This window comes from Phoca vitulina, unplaced genomic scaffold (assembly GCF_004348235.1).
Source record: "Phoca vitulina isolate PV1807 unplaced genomic scaffold, GSC_HSeal_1.0 scaffold47, whole genome shotgun sequence".
NCBI lineage: Eukaryota > Metazoa > Chordata > Mammalia > Carnivora > Phocidae > Phoca > Phoca vitulina.
Genome location: NW_022589750.1, coordinates 11183640 through 11199319, shown reverse-complemented (window position 1 = coordinate 11199319; position 15680 = coordinate 11183640). Strand labels below are relative to the sequence as shown.

The following is a 15680-nucleotide window of genomic DNA, read 5'->3' as shown; positions in this document are numbered from 1 at the left end:
CAGAAATCTGAATGATACAGAAAGGTTTATAGCCGGATAACCATTTTCATCAATTTCTTGAATACCTTTCTCAGTATTTCTACATGTGAATAAAAGCAAATAGCAATTTATATTCCTCCCCCCACACTTGTTACAAGAAAGGAGGCCTGGGGGTGTACTGTAGTCAATACTGTTCTGTGCCGTGCTCCGGTCATTAGCAGATTCTGCAGATTGTCCCCTATCCACATACAGAGATTGTCTATGATCTTTTTTACAGCTGTGTAGTACTCCATTGTGGAACGCACCACGGTGTAGGTAGCAAGGGGCAGCTGAGAGTGCCAGTGTCATCTCCATCCTTCCCCTTGTGCAGGAAGGAAACCCCGGAGGTACTCATGACGTCCCTGTAAATCCTATTGGCTCCGCCTATAAAATGTACCAGCGTCCCACCATTGCCCCCTAGCTCTGCTGCTTCCAGCCCGGGCCAGGCCCCCGGGGTCGCTCAGCTGGACCACACACAGTGGCTTCCAGGCCAGTCTCCTGCTTCTGCCCTCGCCCCCTGCCCTCTGTCCTCCTGAAGCAGCCAGAGGGGTCCTGGGAAGACTGAGGCCAAATTCCACCCCTTCTCTGCCACAACACTCTCACTGCGCCACCCTCACTTGCTGTCAAGGCCGAGTCCTCACCCTGACCTCTGACCTCACCTCCCACCTTCGCCTCTCACTGCACTCTGGTCACCCCAGTCTCACTGCTTCTCCATCACATCAGGGCCCTCCTGCTCCGCCCAGGGGTCCCTCCCTCACCTCCTGCAGCTCTTGGCCCCAGTGTCACTCCCCAGTGTCACCTTCCCCAGTCCCTAATCACTGTTGCACATACACCTCCTCCCTGCTTTATTTTAACCCACAGCGCTCATCACCATCTGACCAATTATAGCTCTTCCTTGTTTTCCTTGTTTGTTGCCAATCCCCCCACCCCTGTATGTCAACTCCACAAGAGCAGGCTTTTTCTGTCTCCTTCTCAGCTGTATCCCCGGCGCTTTGACTGCCTGGCCCATGAATGAACAAACAGCGAATGCGTGCTGGCTCCAGCACCCCAAGGACAGAGGCCAGGCTGGCTGTTATCCAGGTGGGAGCCCCAGACAGGGACACGGCCTGGGCCATCGCTACTGACATGTCAGAGCTAAGCACCGTGGAGACCTCGGTGCCTGATGGATGGAGGCCTGCCTGGGTCTCTGGCTTGCCCAGGGGTTGGAGCAGGACCTTCAGCCCCCAAAACTCCTGGAAGGCCCAGGCTCTGGGGTCAGCTCAATTAAGCCCCTGCCTTCACCTAACATTAATTGAAGATCCGTGTTCAGCCATTCTGAGCCGTGTATGTCCAGATCCTTGATCTTTGGGCAGGGAGGGGCGGGGAGAGAACCTGAGGCCTCGGGTCCCAGAGCTGCTGCCCCTGAGTTCACACCCCCCAACCCCCTCGCCCCCCCACCACACACCCACTAACGAGCAACAACCACTACCACTTATGATGCAGATTCTCCAAAGTGGACTGGTCACTGGCCAGACAGTGGGTACTTGGCCTTGGGGTCAAATGTCCACACTGGAGCAATCAGCTGCACCCAGAGAAGGCAGGGGCCACAAGAACACTGCCTTCTCAGCAAGGGCAGAAACAGGGAGGAGAGGCCAGGGCTGGGGAGGCAACCCAGATACGAGCCATGTATGTGGCATCTCCAGCCACTTATGACACCCAGCAGCTCCATCCAGTCTTGCTTCCTCATGAAGGAGACAGGGCATGGCTTATCACTCCCATCCTACAGATGAGGAAACTGAGGCCCAGAGAGGATAAAAGGATTTCCCGAGGCCACACAGCCAGTCGCCAGCAGAGCTAGGAGTCAGAGCCAGGACTGACCCACCCTCTGTTTTTGCTACCCCAGCCCCCCGGCGTGGGGCTTCGCAAGGCCCTGCTGGAGTGCCACTAAGACACCCCCACTTTGTCCTGCCTTCTGAGCTGGCAGCCCGGTTCTCCCCAGTGCATTATTCATGTTCCCGAGAGCTGGCCAGGTCTGGTTACACTGACCACAGCCCTGGACACCTGCTCTGCCCATTCCCCTCCTCCCTTGCCCAGGACCTGCTGGGTCCAAAGTTCCCCTCCAAGGTAACTCAGCGGGCTTTGAACCTCCCACCCTGGCTCAGGAGAGGTGGCTCCCCTCTGGCCCAGGACGCATGCGCTAGGTGGATTCCCGCGGGTGGCTTCCCTGTTCTGGGACTCAGAGTCTCCCTCTGTGAAGTGGCAGTGACCCAAGCATTCACTTCGGTGGGCTGAGGCAGCTGAGGCACAGGGAGGGCTTGACCCGACAGCTCGGTCGTCCTCAGGGCGATTCTCAGGCCAAGATGGTCGCCCCCAGCACAGGCCTGGGCCAGGCCTCCCCTGCTCCCTGGTAAACAACACCCACACACTTTCCACCACTGTTGGGGTGAAACCCAAGGCGGCTCAGGAGGAGATGAATTATGGATCCGCCCTCCCGGAACCCGGTGGCAGCCAGAAGCAGCTTGGCTGTCCCTCCCCAGGCCACCCAGGCCAGTCCCGGCTGCTCCCAGCCCGAGGAGGCCGCGTGTCCAGCGGCGGGCAGGAGACGCAGCGTGTCCCTCTGTCTCCAAGTCCCAGAGCTCGTGACACGGGCCGAACCCCAGTGGGGAGCAGGCAGCCACCATGGCAAAGGAGGAAGAGGATGAGAAGAAAGCTAAGAAAGCGAAAAAGGGGAAGAAGGCTCCGGAGCCGGAGAAGCCCAAACGGAGCCTGAAGGGGACGTCGCGGCTGTTCATGGGCTTCCGCGACCGCACGCCCAAGATCTCCAAGAAGGGCCAGTTCCGGAGCGCGTCGGCCTTCTTCTGGGGCCTGCACACCGGCCCGCAGAAGACCAAACGCAAGAAGAAGGCACGCACCGTGCTCAAGTCGACGTCCAAGCTCATGACGCAGATGCGCATGGGCAAGAAGAAGCGGGCGATGAAGGGCAAGAAGCCGTCGTTCATGGTCATCCGCTTCCCGGGCCGGCGCGGCTACGGCCGCCTGCGGCCGCGCGCCCAGTCGCTCAGCAAGGCGTCCACGGCCATCAACTGGCTCACCAAGAAGTTCCTCATCAAGAAGGCCGAGGAGTCCGGCAGCGAGCAGGCCTCGCTGGACGCCTGGCTCAACCGCTCGGGCTCCCGCGTGGGCTCCCGCAAGCTGCCCTTCCCGTCGGGCGCCGACATCCTGCGGCAGGGAGGCCGCCTCCGGAGGTTCCCCCGCAGCCGCAGCATCTACGCGTCCGGCGAGCCGGTGGGCTTCCTGCCCTTCGAGGACGAGGCCCCGTTCCGGCCCTCGGGCTCCCGCAAGTCGCTGTACGGGCTCGAGGGCTTCCAGGACCTGGGCGAGTATTACGACTACCACCGCGAGGGTGACGACCACTACGACCGGCAGTCGCTCTACCAGTACGAGGAGGAGGAGCCCTACCTGGGCTACAGCCCCTACGGCCCCTACGGCCCCTACGGCCCCTACGACCCCGCCTGGCCGCCCTACGGAGACCACCCCCACGGGTACCCGCCCGAGGACCCCTACGACTACTACCACCCGGACTATTACGGCGGCCCCTACTACCCCACATACCCCTACGGCTACGGCTACGACGATTACGAGCCCCCGTACGCGCCCCCGCCGGGGTACGCGTCCCCCTACAGCTACTATGATGCGTACCAAGGCGAGCCGTACCCGCACGGCTACGACCTGGACCCCTACGCACCTTATGAGGCGCCATACCCGCCCTACAACCGCCCGTACGACCTCCCGTACGACGTACCCTATTTTGATCCCTACGGGCTGCCCTACGGCGCCCCCTATGGCGCCCCCTACGCCGAAGACATCTACGGTGGCGGGGACCCGGCCATCTACCCGCCCGAAGCGCCCTATCTTTACCCAGAGGAGACGGCCTTCGCGTACCCGTGGGTGCCGCCGCCCATCCTGTCGCCCCACAACCCGTACGCCCACGCCATGGATGACATCGCGGAGCTGGAGGAGCCGGAGGAGGCGGGCGGCGAGCGGCAGAGCACCTCGTTCCGCCTGCCCAGTGCGGCCTTCTTCGAGCAGCAAGGCATGGACAAGCCCGCCAGGTCCAAGCTGTCCCTCATCCGCAGGTTCCGCCTCTTCCCGCGGCCCCAGGTGAAGCTGTTCGGGAAGGAGAAGCTGGACGTGTCCCTGCCCCCGTCCCTGGACATCCCTCTGCCCTTGGGGGATGCGGACGAAGACGAGGAAGAGGAGGAGATGCCCCCGCGGCCCCGGGGGCCCTACGCGCACCCCTTTTGGGGCTTCCTCACGCCGCGCCAGCGCAACCTCCAGCGCGCCCTGTCCGCCTTCGGCGCCCGCCGCGGCCTGGGCTTCGGCCCCGACTGGGGCCGCCCCCCGCCTCGCCCGGCCACCTCGCTGGCGAGGTTCCTCAAAAAGACGCTGTCGGAAAAGCAGCCCACCCCGCGGCTCAGGAGCAGCCAGAAGGCGCGGCTGCGAGGCCCGGCGGTCCGGGAGGCGGCCTACAAGCGCTTCGGCTACAAGCTGGCCGGCATGGACCCCGAGCGGCCCGGCACGCCCATCGTGCTGCGGAGGGCCGAGGCGCGGGCGCGCAACAACAACAACTCGTGCCGGCCGCCCGCGCCCCCGCCCCGGCCGCCCTCCCACTGGAGCGCGCTCCTCTCCCCGCCCGCGCCCCCGGCCGCCCCGCCGCTAGCCCCGGCCCTCTCCGGCCTGCCCCGGGCCGCGTCGCCCGACGGCTCCCTCCGCCGGCACCCGCCGCCCTGGGCCGCGCCGGCTCACGTGCCCCTCACGCCCCCCGCCCGCTGGTGGGCCTTCGTGGAGCCCCCGCCCGCGAACCCCGAGGTCCCCCCCGAGCTGCTGGCCGTCCCGGGCCCCCGGCCCTCCTTCAGGGGCTCCCGCCGGCGCCCCGCGGCCTTCGGCCTTCCCTGGACCCCGCTGCCCTCGCGCCAGCCTTCGCTGAGGAGCCTGCCCCGCCTGGGCTACCGCTCGCCCGCGGGGGGCCCGTCCCCTCAGCCATCCCTCCGCGCCCCGCCTTTCCAGCCTCCCTTCTCGCCCCCGCCCCGCCGGCCCCGCTCGCTGCGGGAGCCCTCGACCCCGCGCCGCCTCTCTGGGCGCCTGGGCCCACCCCGCTCGCCCGTGCTGGGCTCCCCGCGGCCGCCCTCGCCGCCCCCTCTGTTGGGCCACAGCTCGCGGTGCCGCTCCTTCAACCTGCCCTCGCGCCTCCCGCACGCGTGGCGCCGCCACAGTGAGCCGCCCACCAGGGCCGTGAAGCCGCGAGTGCGCCAGCCCTTTCCCCCGCCTCCCAGCGCCGGCTCCTGGCCCGTGGCGGCAGCTGCCCCTGAGCCCCGGGAGAGCCGGCGCGAGTCTGAGGACTCAGCCACACCCTGGACGGTGCCCCCACTGGCCCCCAGCTGGGACGTGGACATGCCGCGCCCCCGGCGCCCACCCTCACCCTGGCCAGGAGGTGCAGGCAGCCGCCGTGGCTTTTCCAGGCCACCCCCTGTGCCCGAAAACCCCTTCCTCCAGCACGTGGGCCCTGTGCCGTGCCCTGCCTCCCGGCCTGAGGAAGCAGCCTCGGACCTGACCAGTGTCCTCCTGGGTAGATACCACGACCCAGGGCCTGGACAATTGGTAAAATCAGCCAGCCTGATCCCTGAGAAGCCGGAAGAAGAGGCCACTCTGGGGGAGCTTCAGCCACCAGCAGAGCCTGAGCCCCGGACCTCGACACCCCCCAAGGATTCCCCGCCAGAGCGGAAGGCGCTAAGGCTCAGCCTCTCCTACCCACTGGCCACGTGTGATAAGATGAGAGCCACGTGGCCACCATGGCGCCGCTGGGGGACACTGCCCAGTGTCCCAGCCCCCTTGGCACCCACTAGGGCCCCAGGGCCCCTGCCCAAGGCGGGTGAGCAGCGCCGGGCAGGCCCTGGGCGATTTGCGGTGGTCATGCCACAGATGCAAAAGCTCAGTGCTTTCCAGCGAGTTCGTCCTGCCGCCCTGCAGCCCCCTGTCCAGGTGATCCAGGACCCAGAGCCCTGCCCCAAGCCAAGAGCCTGGAGTTTGCTCTGGTCCTGTTTCTGGCTGCCGGCAGAGACCCATCGACCCTGGCCACGAGTGCTCGCCAGCCCCCAGTCCTGCCGCCTGGGCCCTGGAGCCAATTCCCTGCCCCATGGGGGCCCCTGGGACGAAGTTGGCCCCAAAAGCTGGTGGAACAAGGTATGAGAGCATAGGTCAGAGGGAGGGTTTGGGGGTTCGGTCCTGAGAGACAGGGCAGGAGACAGCCTCACGATCCTGGTGAGCCGCCGCCTGCTTGGGCCTCAGTTTTCCCATCTGTAACCTGAGGAGAAGAGCCTTTGGGCTCCCAGAGCCTCTGGGAGATTGAACAAGAGGATGCCCAGCACAGGTGGGCACGGTGCAGAGACTCCAGAAACTCCTCCCGGTCAGTTTAGGGAAGGGATCTTGTCCCAGCCTGTGCTCTGGGCCAGTCTGGATGGCGTGTCTGTCCCCAACAGCCCCTCAGAGATTTTGTCTGAGTACAGAACTTCAGGACATGCCTGTCCACCCTGTCCCATCCTCACATCCACGTCCATACTGTTTCTCTTGCCACCTGCTGACCCTTCCCCGGGCTGGAGTCTTTCTCTTTTGACTTCCCGCTTAAGGGCAGTTCCCTGGGCTGCAGGATTCTGAACTGTCCGAGGGCGAGGGGCTCAGGAACCAAACTTCCAGTGTGCTCATGGGATGGGGAGGAAACTGAGACCCAGAAGGTCACACGGCGGATCAGGGGCCGGCGCAGGAGTCTGTCTGGGCCCCCCTGTGCGGTGCAGGGCAGGTGGCTTGTCTGAAGGGTGCCAAGCTCGTGCCTGGCTACCATGCTCATGGCGGAACGCGAGCCCGATGCTGGGTGGCCCTCAGTGCAGGGGGGTGGTCACCGGAGACTCCCCCGGGACGCCTGGGGTGGGCGGGGCACGCCGGGGCGGCGGGTGTTTCTCAGTCTCTGCACACGGTGCCCCGGGGAGCGGGCGGCTGGCCGGCCCGGCAATGGCGACCGGGGCGGCCTGGCTGCTGGGGGGACCCTGGCCCCGGCGCCGGGTGCCCCGTGCCGTGTGGGCCGCAGCATTGTGGGAGCGGGGCGCGGGGCGCCCAGGGGTGAGGGGCAAGGATGCCTGGGCCCTCCTCACTCTGGAATACGTGAGTGGCTGAATTATTCAGGGTTTGTGGCCACTGGCGCACATGGCCAGACGGGTGGGCGGGAGGCCAGGGCCTCCAGGGTGATACTTGCTGTGCCCTACTTAGCGGCCTGGTGACAGGCATGCAGCATGCAGGGCTCCCTCCTGGTGTCCCCTTTCCTGGCCTGCTCAGAGAAGGGTGCGGGCTGGATCCGAGAGGCTGCAAAGGCGGGATGCACACAAACAGGCTTTTATGCCTGGGACACGTTCTTAGGCGTACTGTGGCCAAACCGGGAAAGCCGGGATGTGTACTGCGTGTGCGCCAGGGTCTGAGCAAATGTGGCATCCTTGGTGGCGCAAGTGTGCATGTAGATGGGCCCGGTGGAGATCCCGCAGCCCACAGGTGGGGGTTGAGACCCCCCCGCCCAGCTGTGGTTGAGACAGCCCCGGCCCTCCACGCACTTGTGAATGGGTCAGCTGGACATTGAGAGCATGTGCCTACGCATGTGAGTGTCTCTAGCCAGGCAGCCCAGGCCTGCATGCGTGTCCACTGGCATTTTGCAAGACCACGGTGTGTGTGAGAGTTGCATGAGCTGCAAATGCCTTTGCTTGTGGGTCTGAGTGTAGGGGGTCTACGTGTTTGCCCTGGGATGGATGCAGGGGTAGGATGCTGAGTGGGACAGTCTCAGTGTCCGCCCTCCCCGAGGCCCCCTCCACCGGGACATGGGTATTCATTAGATTGTCACATAAGCAAAGACGTGGGGTCCACCCGGGGAAAGGGTGTCAGCACTGGGAGAGCATGAGGTTGGGAGGACTTCCAGGCAGGGAACTGTGTGTGTGTGTGTGTGCTCGCCCCCAGGTCAAGGATACTTGGGAGCACACGGGAGCACCTGCCACAGGGAACACGTGGGCAGAGGGCAGGCATGTGCCCCATGAGTAAAGCTTGCATGCAGCCTCCACGGGCTACAGTATTCCACAGCAAGGAGGCCCCAGGACCCGGCCTGGCTTTGGCCTTGAGGTTCTCTCCTCCGCAACAGGAGCAAGTCCCAGGCATCTCCGGGCCAGGCGGCCAGGCAGGGGCACTCTCCAACCAGGCCGACCACAGACTCTCTCTGACAGATGCACTCCATCCGCAACCTGCCCACCACACGCTTCCGCGAGCAGTCCCGGGAGGATGGTGTGGAGGACATGACGCAGCTGGAGTGAGTGGAGTGGGGTGGGGGGCGTCGGCAAGGGGTCACCACGGGGTTGCCCACTCCTGGCCAGAGCGCTTCCTCCTGCTAGGGGTGCCTCTCACCTCCTGGAATGTTTCCAGAGCCTCCATGCTCTCGTCTACGAAGTGGGGGGCATGCAGTGTTACAAAGCCTGGTGTGTGTGTGTGTGTGTGCGTGTGCGTGTGTGTGTGTGTGTGTGAGCTGTGAGTCACACAGGCCTGAGTTCAAATCCCAGCCTCACCACTTCCTGGCTGGGAGACCTTGGGCAAATCACTTTGCCTCTCTGTGGGCCCAGATGTCCCCTCTTCATGCCCTCCCAGAGACCTCCAGGAGACCACCGTGCTGTCCAACCTCAAGACGAGATTTGAACGGAACCTCATCTATGTAAGTCCCGGGGCTGACTCTTCCCTGGGCTCAGATCAGAAAAGTAACTGCCTTGTGGGGCCACAGTGGGAAGCAGAGATTTCTCTGCTGAGCCCCCATTTGTGGCCTCTGGTTTGAATTCTGAGGTTTCTACCATTTGAGTACAACATGCTAGGGCCTGGGGTTCGAAAATCCTAAGTCCTAACACAGAGAATTTTAGGATGGTGGGTGCCACCCACAAGGGCTCTGGACACCTCAGAATGCCCTGGCCTCCCGACTCCCAGCCCACTCCGGGCAGTGGAGATTTGACCTCACTTCGAGGAAGAAGCTTCTGGAGCCTGGCCCTGACTATGCGTAAATGAAGTACATGACAGCTGACACAGCCACCTTTGCAGATTCTTGGCTGTAGGGTTTTGCTCACTTTACTCTACTCCGAGCCTCAGCCTGGTACAGTGCCTGAAATTCCCCAACCGGAGTAGATGACCTGTCGAGCTGTGAGAGGGCCCCAGGCGCAAACACGGAGGCTCGGCAGCCAGACACCTGGCCCCATGGAAACGGGCTCCTGGAAGCAGGGGAGGAGGGCCACGAGGAGGCATAAGCCCTGAGACCACTGTCTGCCCGGCAGACCTACATCGGCAGCATCCTGGTGTCGGTGAACCCGTACCGAATGTTCGGAATCTATGGGCCAGAGCAGGTGCAGCAGTACAGCGGGCGGGCCCTGGGAGAAAATCCCCCGTGAGTGTCTCTGGGGATGGGGAGGGGGCTGTCCTGGGCTCTCCCGGGTCCCTCTGCCTGACCTTAGCGAGTCCCCGCCTGCCCCTGAGCCAGGGGTAGGGCCACCTAGTGGTGAGCAGCCCACCTGTTCGGCCCAGTGGTCTCTCTCCGAGTCTGGCCACAGTCCTCCCTAGGTTGGAGGCCACTGTGGCTCCGACCAGAATGGGGCAGGGAGCATTTCCCCAGGGTGAAGGGTGGAGCAGAACTGGCTGCTTGGGTGAACAGAGATGCTCACCTACCTAACCCCTGAGGGGTATGAGAGGCAGGGTCCTGTCTCAGTGATACCTGTGGCCTGTCTCTCCAGGCACCTCTTTGCAATTGCAAATCTTGCTTTCGCCAAAATGCTTGATGCCAAACAGAACCAGTGCATAATCATCAGGTGGGTCAGGCTGGGGATTTCAGTGTGCGTGGGGCAGGGTGGGGGTGGGGGAATGTATGGGAGGAATCTCAGATGAAAGGTCTGCATCAGGCCAGACCCGCTGTGGGAGCTGGGAAAAATCACTCGGCATCTCTGGGCCGGCCCACCCGTGTCCTCTTGTGCCGTAGGAGGTCAAAGAAGGGTAAGGGTAGGGGGGAGCCCAGAAGAGGCAGAGACCTGGTTGGTGCTCACTTTGCTCCTTTGCCCCGTCAGCGGAGAGAGTGGCTCTGGAAAAACTGAGTCTACCAAGTTGATCCTGCGCTACCTGGCCGCCATGAACCAGAAACGAGGCATCACGCAGCAGGTGAGTCTGTCCGTTGCGTGGTCTGCCTGACTTCCCGGGACTCCCGAGCTTAATGCTCCCCTTAGTGCTCTCCTCGGCCCCACTTGGAGGATGGAGAGGCTGAGGCCAGGGTTGCACTGGGAGGGCTCCCAGGACTCCAGCTCTTTCTGCCACCACCCTCCCCACCCAGGGCTTGGCTGCAGGGGAGTTCCCTCCTGCCTATGCTCCAGAGCAGCTCTGGTTCCCACCCTGCTGGGCCTGGCCAGAGCAGAAGCCCCATTTCTCCTGCCTGGCCTCACCTTCCTGGTGGAGTAAGAGGAAGGATGGGCCTAGGCATGGGGGTGGGCTGCAGGAAATGCTGGGACACTGAGGACATGGGACTGGGGGAAGTGCAGGATTGGAGCATTATGGAGAGCGCTAGGTCCTCCAAACCTGAGAATTTTAGACCCTCGGTAAAGCTTTCCTGGGGACATACTGTGTGTCAGGCCTGGGCTAGGTGATGAGGAAGTAGGCAGCAGCAATGCAGACAAATGTTCCCACCCTCATAGGAATTTCTTTACAGTAGAGAACACAGAAGGAAAGAAATACACAAGGAAATTATGTGTATGTGAAAGGGTGGGAAGTTGTGGACAAAAAAAAAAAAGCAGGGAGGAGGGTGGGGAGTTTGGAGGGTTATAATTCGAAGCATGGTGGTCAGTGAAGGCTCTACTGAGAAGGTGAGGGAGTGGGCCCTGAAGACATCTCACGGAAGAGCAAACAGGCAGAGGGAAGAGCAAGTGCAAAGGCCCTGGGGTGCAAGGAGGTCTGATGTGCCCAGGGGATGGCAAAGTGGCATCATGGAGTCCAGGTGAGGGAGGACAGTGGCTTTGGCCAGGGAGATAGTGACAGAGATGGTGAGCACAGCTAGACCCGGGTGCAGTTTATTTATTTATGTTTTTTTTTTTAAAGATTTTATTTATTTATTTGACAGAGAGATACACAGCGAGAGAGGGAACACAAGCAGGGGGAGTGGGAGAGGGAGAAGCAGGCTTCCCGCTGAGCAGGGAGCCCAATGCGGGGCTTGATCCCAGGACCCTGGGACCGTGACCTGAGCTGAAGGCAGACGCTTAACCATCTGAGCCCCCCAGGTGCCCCCCAGGTGCAGTTTCAAGGGCAGCCAGTGACTTGCTGAGGGACCAGATTGGGGTGTGAGAGAGGGGATTGGTCCAAGGGTAACCCCAGGCATTTGGCCTGAGCCATAGGCCGCGTGGAGCTGCCATTGGCTATGTGGGCAGGGCTGTGGAGAAAAGGCAGTCTTTTCTTCTGAGGAATCTGCTGGGCGTCCTTACAGAGATGGTGGGAAATTGGTGGATACACCATGAGCCTGGAACTCAGGGAAGGTGAGGCTGGAGGCAAAGGCCCAGCAACTCAGACTCCAGAACCTCCCTTTGCTCCAGGTGGGGCTTTCAAAACCTCTAAGTGTAGACTTCCGGAAGGACTGGCTGGGTAGGCAGGGAAATGTGTGCTTTGAGCCCTCCTACGTCTGGTGCTTTAGATATGGGGTCACACTAGAGCCGCACACAGGCCCCGGGAGGCAGGTATGTTTGTGTCCATTTATGGACTGGGAAACTGGGGTCTGGGAAGGGAGAGCACTTACCCCATGTCCGGAAGTGTGGGGGCGGAGGAGGTGGGATCTGAAGCTCAAGGCAGAGAGCAGTCTTGGCAGGGGTGAGGGAGGACGGTCAGAGGGGTGGAACGTGGCTGGGTCTGGGGGTTTCTGTGCCAGGCCTTCTGTAGGTGTGAGGACGGGCCTGCCAGATGCAATGCTGTGGGCTCATTTCCTAGCTGCCGCTCTGCCCTGCTCACGTAATCTGACAGTCCTTACCTAGGGTCGGTTTTAGGTATGGCTGGATCCGGGGTCTTAAACGATGTCCCTTGTTTGGGCGCTATCCTCCCCATCTAGGGGCATCATTCTCAACCTCTCTCCCATCGATCAGCAAGATAGTGCCACAGTGTACCACCCACACCTCCCAACGTGCCCAGAAAAGTCTCAGGGTTTCCTCTTGTTGGACTGGTTTGGGCCACCTGTCCTCACTGGGCCCAGTTGTGCCTCAATGGGCCGAGGCCCAGGCCACAGGCTCTGCCTCTGGGCTGGGAATGCGACAAGTGTTCCCCGGGGGGTGGAAGGTGGCTGGATGCTGCCCAGCCCAAACCACAGGCTATCCCCCGACCTGCGGGTTGAGCTAGAGGGCCCCACAGGACCACATGTTCACCCGTCCAGCCCAGCAGTCCTCTCCCCAGCCCCCGGCTGGGCATTAGGGACAGAGGAGTGGCTCACTCCACACTCAGATGTCCGCAAGGGGATTTCAGACTAGGGGATGGCATAGGCCAAAGTCCAGGCAGACCCCAACTCACTGAACAACCACAGGCCAGCTCCCACTCTCGCCTGGGCCGCAGTCTACTCCTTTGTATGATGGACATAGTATTTCCTGGGCTAAATGGGACCATGAGCGTGAACAGATGGAGGGAACTGGCACCTTCCCCAAAGTAACATTTCTGCAGAGAGCGGGCCTTCCCTGCTTCTTTCCTGAGAATTTATCCCAAGGAAATGACTCAGCCCGAAAACGCTGTGTACACAGATACGTGCATGCTTGGCGCGGTGTTGTGATCTCTCTCTTGGACTCTGGAGTCCCCGGGCACACTACCTCACCTTTCCAAGTCTGTTTCCTGATCTGTGCAATGGGTGCATCAGTACCTACCTTGCAGGGTGGTTAACAGCCATATAATTAGGGCAAAGGGTCTGGCACGTGGTGGTTGCCTAATACACGGGAGCTGGGACTGGCTCTGGCTTGGGCAGCTCTGCGGTCCGAAAATGCTGGGCCTTGTGTCATCCGTTCAGCAGATATTGTTTGAGGGTTTCCGATGCTCCTGGTCCGGTGTAGATGCTGGAGACCCAGAGATTGCACACAAAGATTCTTGCCTGTGGAGGCTTATATTCTGGGGGGGGGGGGGGGGGGGGTGGGGGGGGCGGGGAGACAGGATACAAGGAAGTGAGAGGATTTGCCAGCAGAGGGCTACAGAAGGAGAGAACTCTGGTCCAGAGGCCGGCGTGGGCCTGGGTGAGTCAGGTGGGCTGTGCAGGGCGAGGGAGGGAAGAAGGGGAGATGGGACCAACCAGGAGCTTGGCTGTGCAAGGGCTTGGCTTGGAGCCTGAGTGACGTGGAAGCCATGAGGGGAAACATGACCTAACACAGGTTTTCAAAGGACCCCCGGAGGGAGCAAGGCCAGGATCAGGAAGGCGGCTCCTCTGGGAGCCCAGGTGATTGACCAGTGGTGGTGGCCACGGGGATGGGGTAAAGAGGACATCCCCAGAACCTTTTGGCAGGTAGACCCAGCAGACTCCCACACCCTGGGGTCACACTGCAGTCTCCAGGCCCAGACAGCTGGGGTCTCGAAGGTTCATGGGTTTGCTCTCACCTGGCAAAGCCCCTGCCCACCCCAGTGGCCCAAAGGTGTTGGTGGTCCCTCCATGGTCTAAGGCCCCTGGCATCCTGGAGGGAGAGGGTTCAGTGCTACAGGTGACCTGCTTCTGTTCTTGTTCTTCTCTCCTCCTCCTCTGTCCTGGGTGCTCCTGAAGATAAAGGTACTTGGGAGTGTGCGTGTGTGTGTGTGTGATGGCAGGATGGGCAGGAAGGGGCATCCAGCGGCCTGTCCTGGCTGGGGGGCTGCTGTGGGAGGGGCTGGGGTCTGGGAGAGGGTAGCTGTGGCCTGATGTGGGGGTTGACAGCATGAGGGGTGTTGGGAGGCACTGGGGAGACCCAAGGATTCTACAAGGAGCCCACCTGCAGTTGCCCCTCACACAGGGGGTCCTAGGGGAGGTCCGTGTCTGCGAAAACCTAGGGGTGGCCCTAGCTATGCTCCCTACTCCAGGCCCCCAGAACAATTCCCACATCTTCTGGGGTCCAGATCCTGGAGGCAACACCCCTCTTGGAGTCCTTTGGTAACGCCAAAACTGTCAGGAACGACAACTCCAGCCGCTTCGGGAAGTTCGTGGAGGTCTTTCTGGAAGGGTGAGTGGGGCGGTGGAGGGAGGGGCCCCACAAGGCCTTGCGGTGCACCCCATGTCCTGGTGCAGCCCCTTAGTGCCCACACCAGCCACCCCGCCCACCCCCCTACCCTGCACAAGCTGACTGTGCTCCCCCTCCCCAGGGGCGTGATTTCTGGTGCCATAACCTCCCAGTACCTGCTCGAGAAATCCAGGATTGTGTTTCAGGTGGGACAGGCCCCCCCGGGCCCTCGTGTGCTGAGACGGGCTGGGGCTAGGCAGATACTCAGAGCCTGGCACCTGGTGGGGCTGGGGCAATGCTGAATTAATGAACAGGGATGTGTGTCTGTGTGAGCATGTGATCTCCCCTCTCTCACCCCCTCCAGCCACACTGGCCCTTTCTTGTCCCTGAAACACCAGCCATGATCCTGCCTCAGAGCCTTTGTACCTACGATTTCTTCCCTCTGAGCACCCCTCCCCCAGACACCCACGTGACCCAACCCCTCATCTCCTCCAAGTCTTCCCTGAAATGGCACCTGCTCAGGGAAGCTACCCCATTTAAGATGAAGCCCCTCTCCACCCCACCAGAACCCCCCAGCCCCTTCCCTGCGTTATTTCTCCCCAGAGCACTCTGTTCTGTCGGACATATCTTATTGTCCCCAGCGACTTGCTGGGTGGGTGTCTATCTCCAGAGCTAGCAGCTGGGCTCCAGGAGGTCGAGGGCTTCTATGTCCCTTGTTCCCCGCTGGATCTCAAGGGCCTACAACAGGGCCTGGGGTGCAGTTGGCGCTCAGCCGCCCTGCCTGAGTAAACCAGCAGGAGGCCCTGTGTGTGCACATCTGGGCCACGGACAGAGCACATGGAGGTGTGCGCGCCCGGTGTGCACAAGAGAAGAAAGGCTGCCTTTCTCTTAGTCCTCCAAACAAAATTAAATCCTGACCAGCATTCCAGCGCTTCTCTGCCCCCGGCCCCGGCCCCAGTCAGAGCCAGGCTGGGGGCTCACTCGTCCCAGGTGCCCGGTCTCACCTGTATCAGTATGGGCGGGCACACCTGGCCTTGTATGTGTGTCGGGGGTTCATCTAGGTGGGTGGCTCCCTTCTCTGCACCCACCCACCCACCCTGCAGGCCAAAAACGAAAGGAACTACCACATCTTCTATGAGCTGCTAGCCGGGTTGCCCGCCCAGCTGCGGCAGGCCTTCAGTCTGCAGGAGGCTGAGACCTACTACTACCTGAACCAGGTGAGCACTGGCAGGCATCCAGGGGCCCCCAGGCCTGGCACCCCTGCCGCATCACCCTGGGCAGGCTGAGAGAACCAACTCATGGTGTCCTAATAGCCTGTGAAGGTGATGGGGCGGGGGGGCACGACTTTGGATTTAAAGTGTCTCATCACGACAAGGGTGACAGGCATTTTTAGGG

The 15680-nt window shown here is 61.9% G+C and overlaps 1 protein-coding gene across 1 annotated transcript in view; it reads left to right on the top strand.

Moving 5' to 3' along the window:
- Positions 1 to 2676: 2676 nt before the first annotated feature.
- MYO15A (myosin XVA) overlaps positions 2677 to 15680 on the top strand; it is a 50278-nt gene continuing 37274 nt past the window's right edge. Inside the window, exons 1-10 of the mRNA XM_032431844.1 lie at positions 2677 to 6237; positions 8307 to 8389; positions 8722 to 8785; positions 9390 to 9499; positions 9843 to 9917; positions 10170 to 10260; positions 13856 to 13861; positions 14185 to 14288; positions 14428 to 14491; positions 15389 to 15502. Of these exons, the coding sequence (XP_032287735.1) occupies positions 2677 to 6237; positions 8307 to 8389; positions 8722 to 8785; positions 9390 to 9499; positions 9843 to 9917; positions 10170 to 10260; positions 13856 to 13861; positions 14185 to 14288; positions 14428 to 14491; positions 15389 to 15502 (4272 nt within the window). The remainder of the gene's footprint in view (positions 6238 to 8306; positions 8390 to 8721; positions 8786 to 9389; positions 9500 to 9842; positions 9918 to 10169; positions 10261 to 13855; positions 13862 to 14184; positions 14289 to 14427; positions 14492 to 15388; positions 15503 to 15680) is intronic.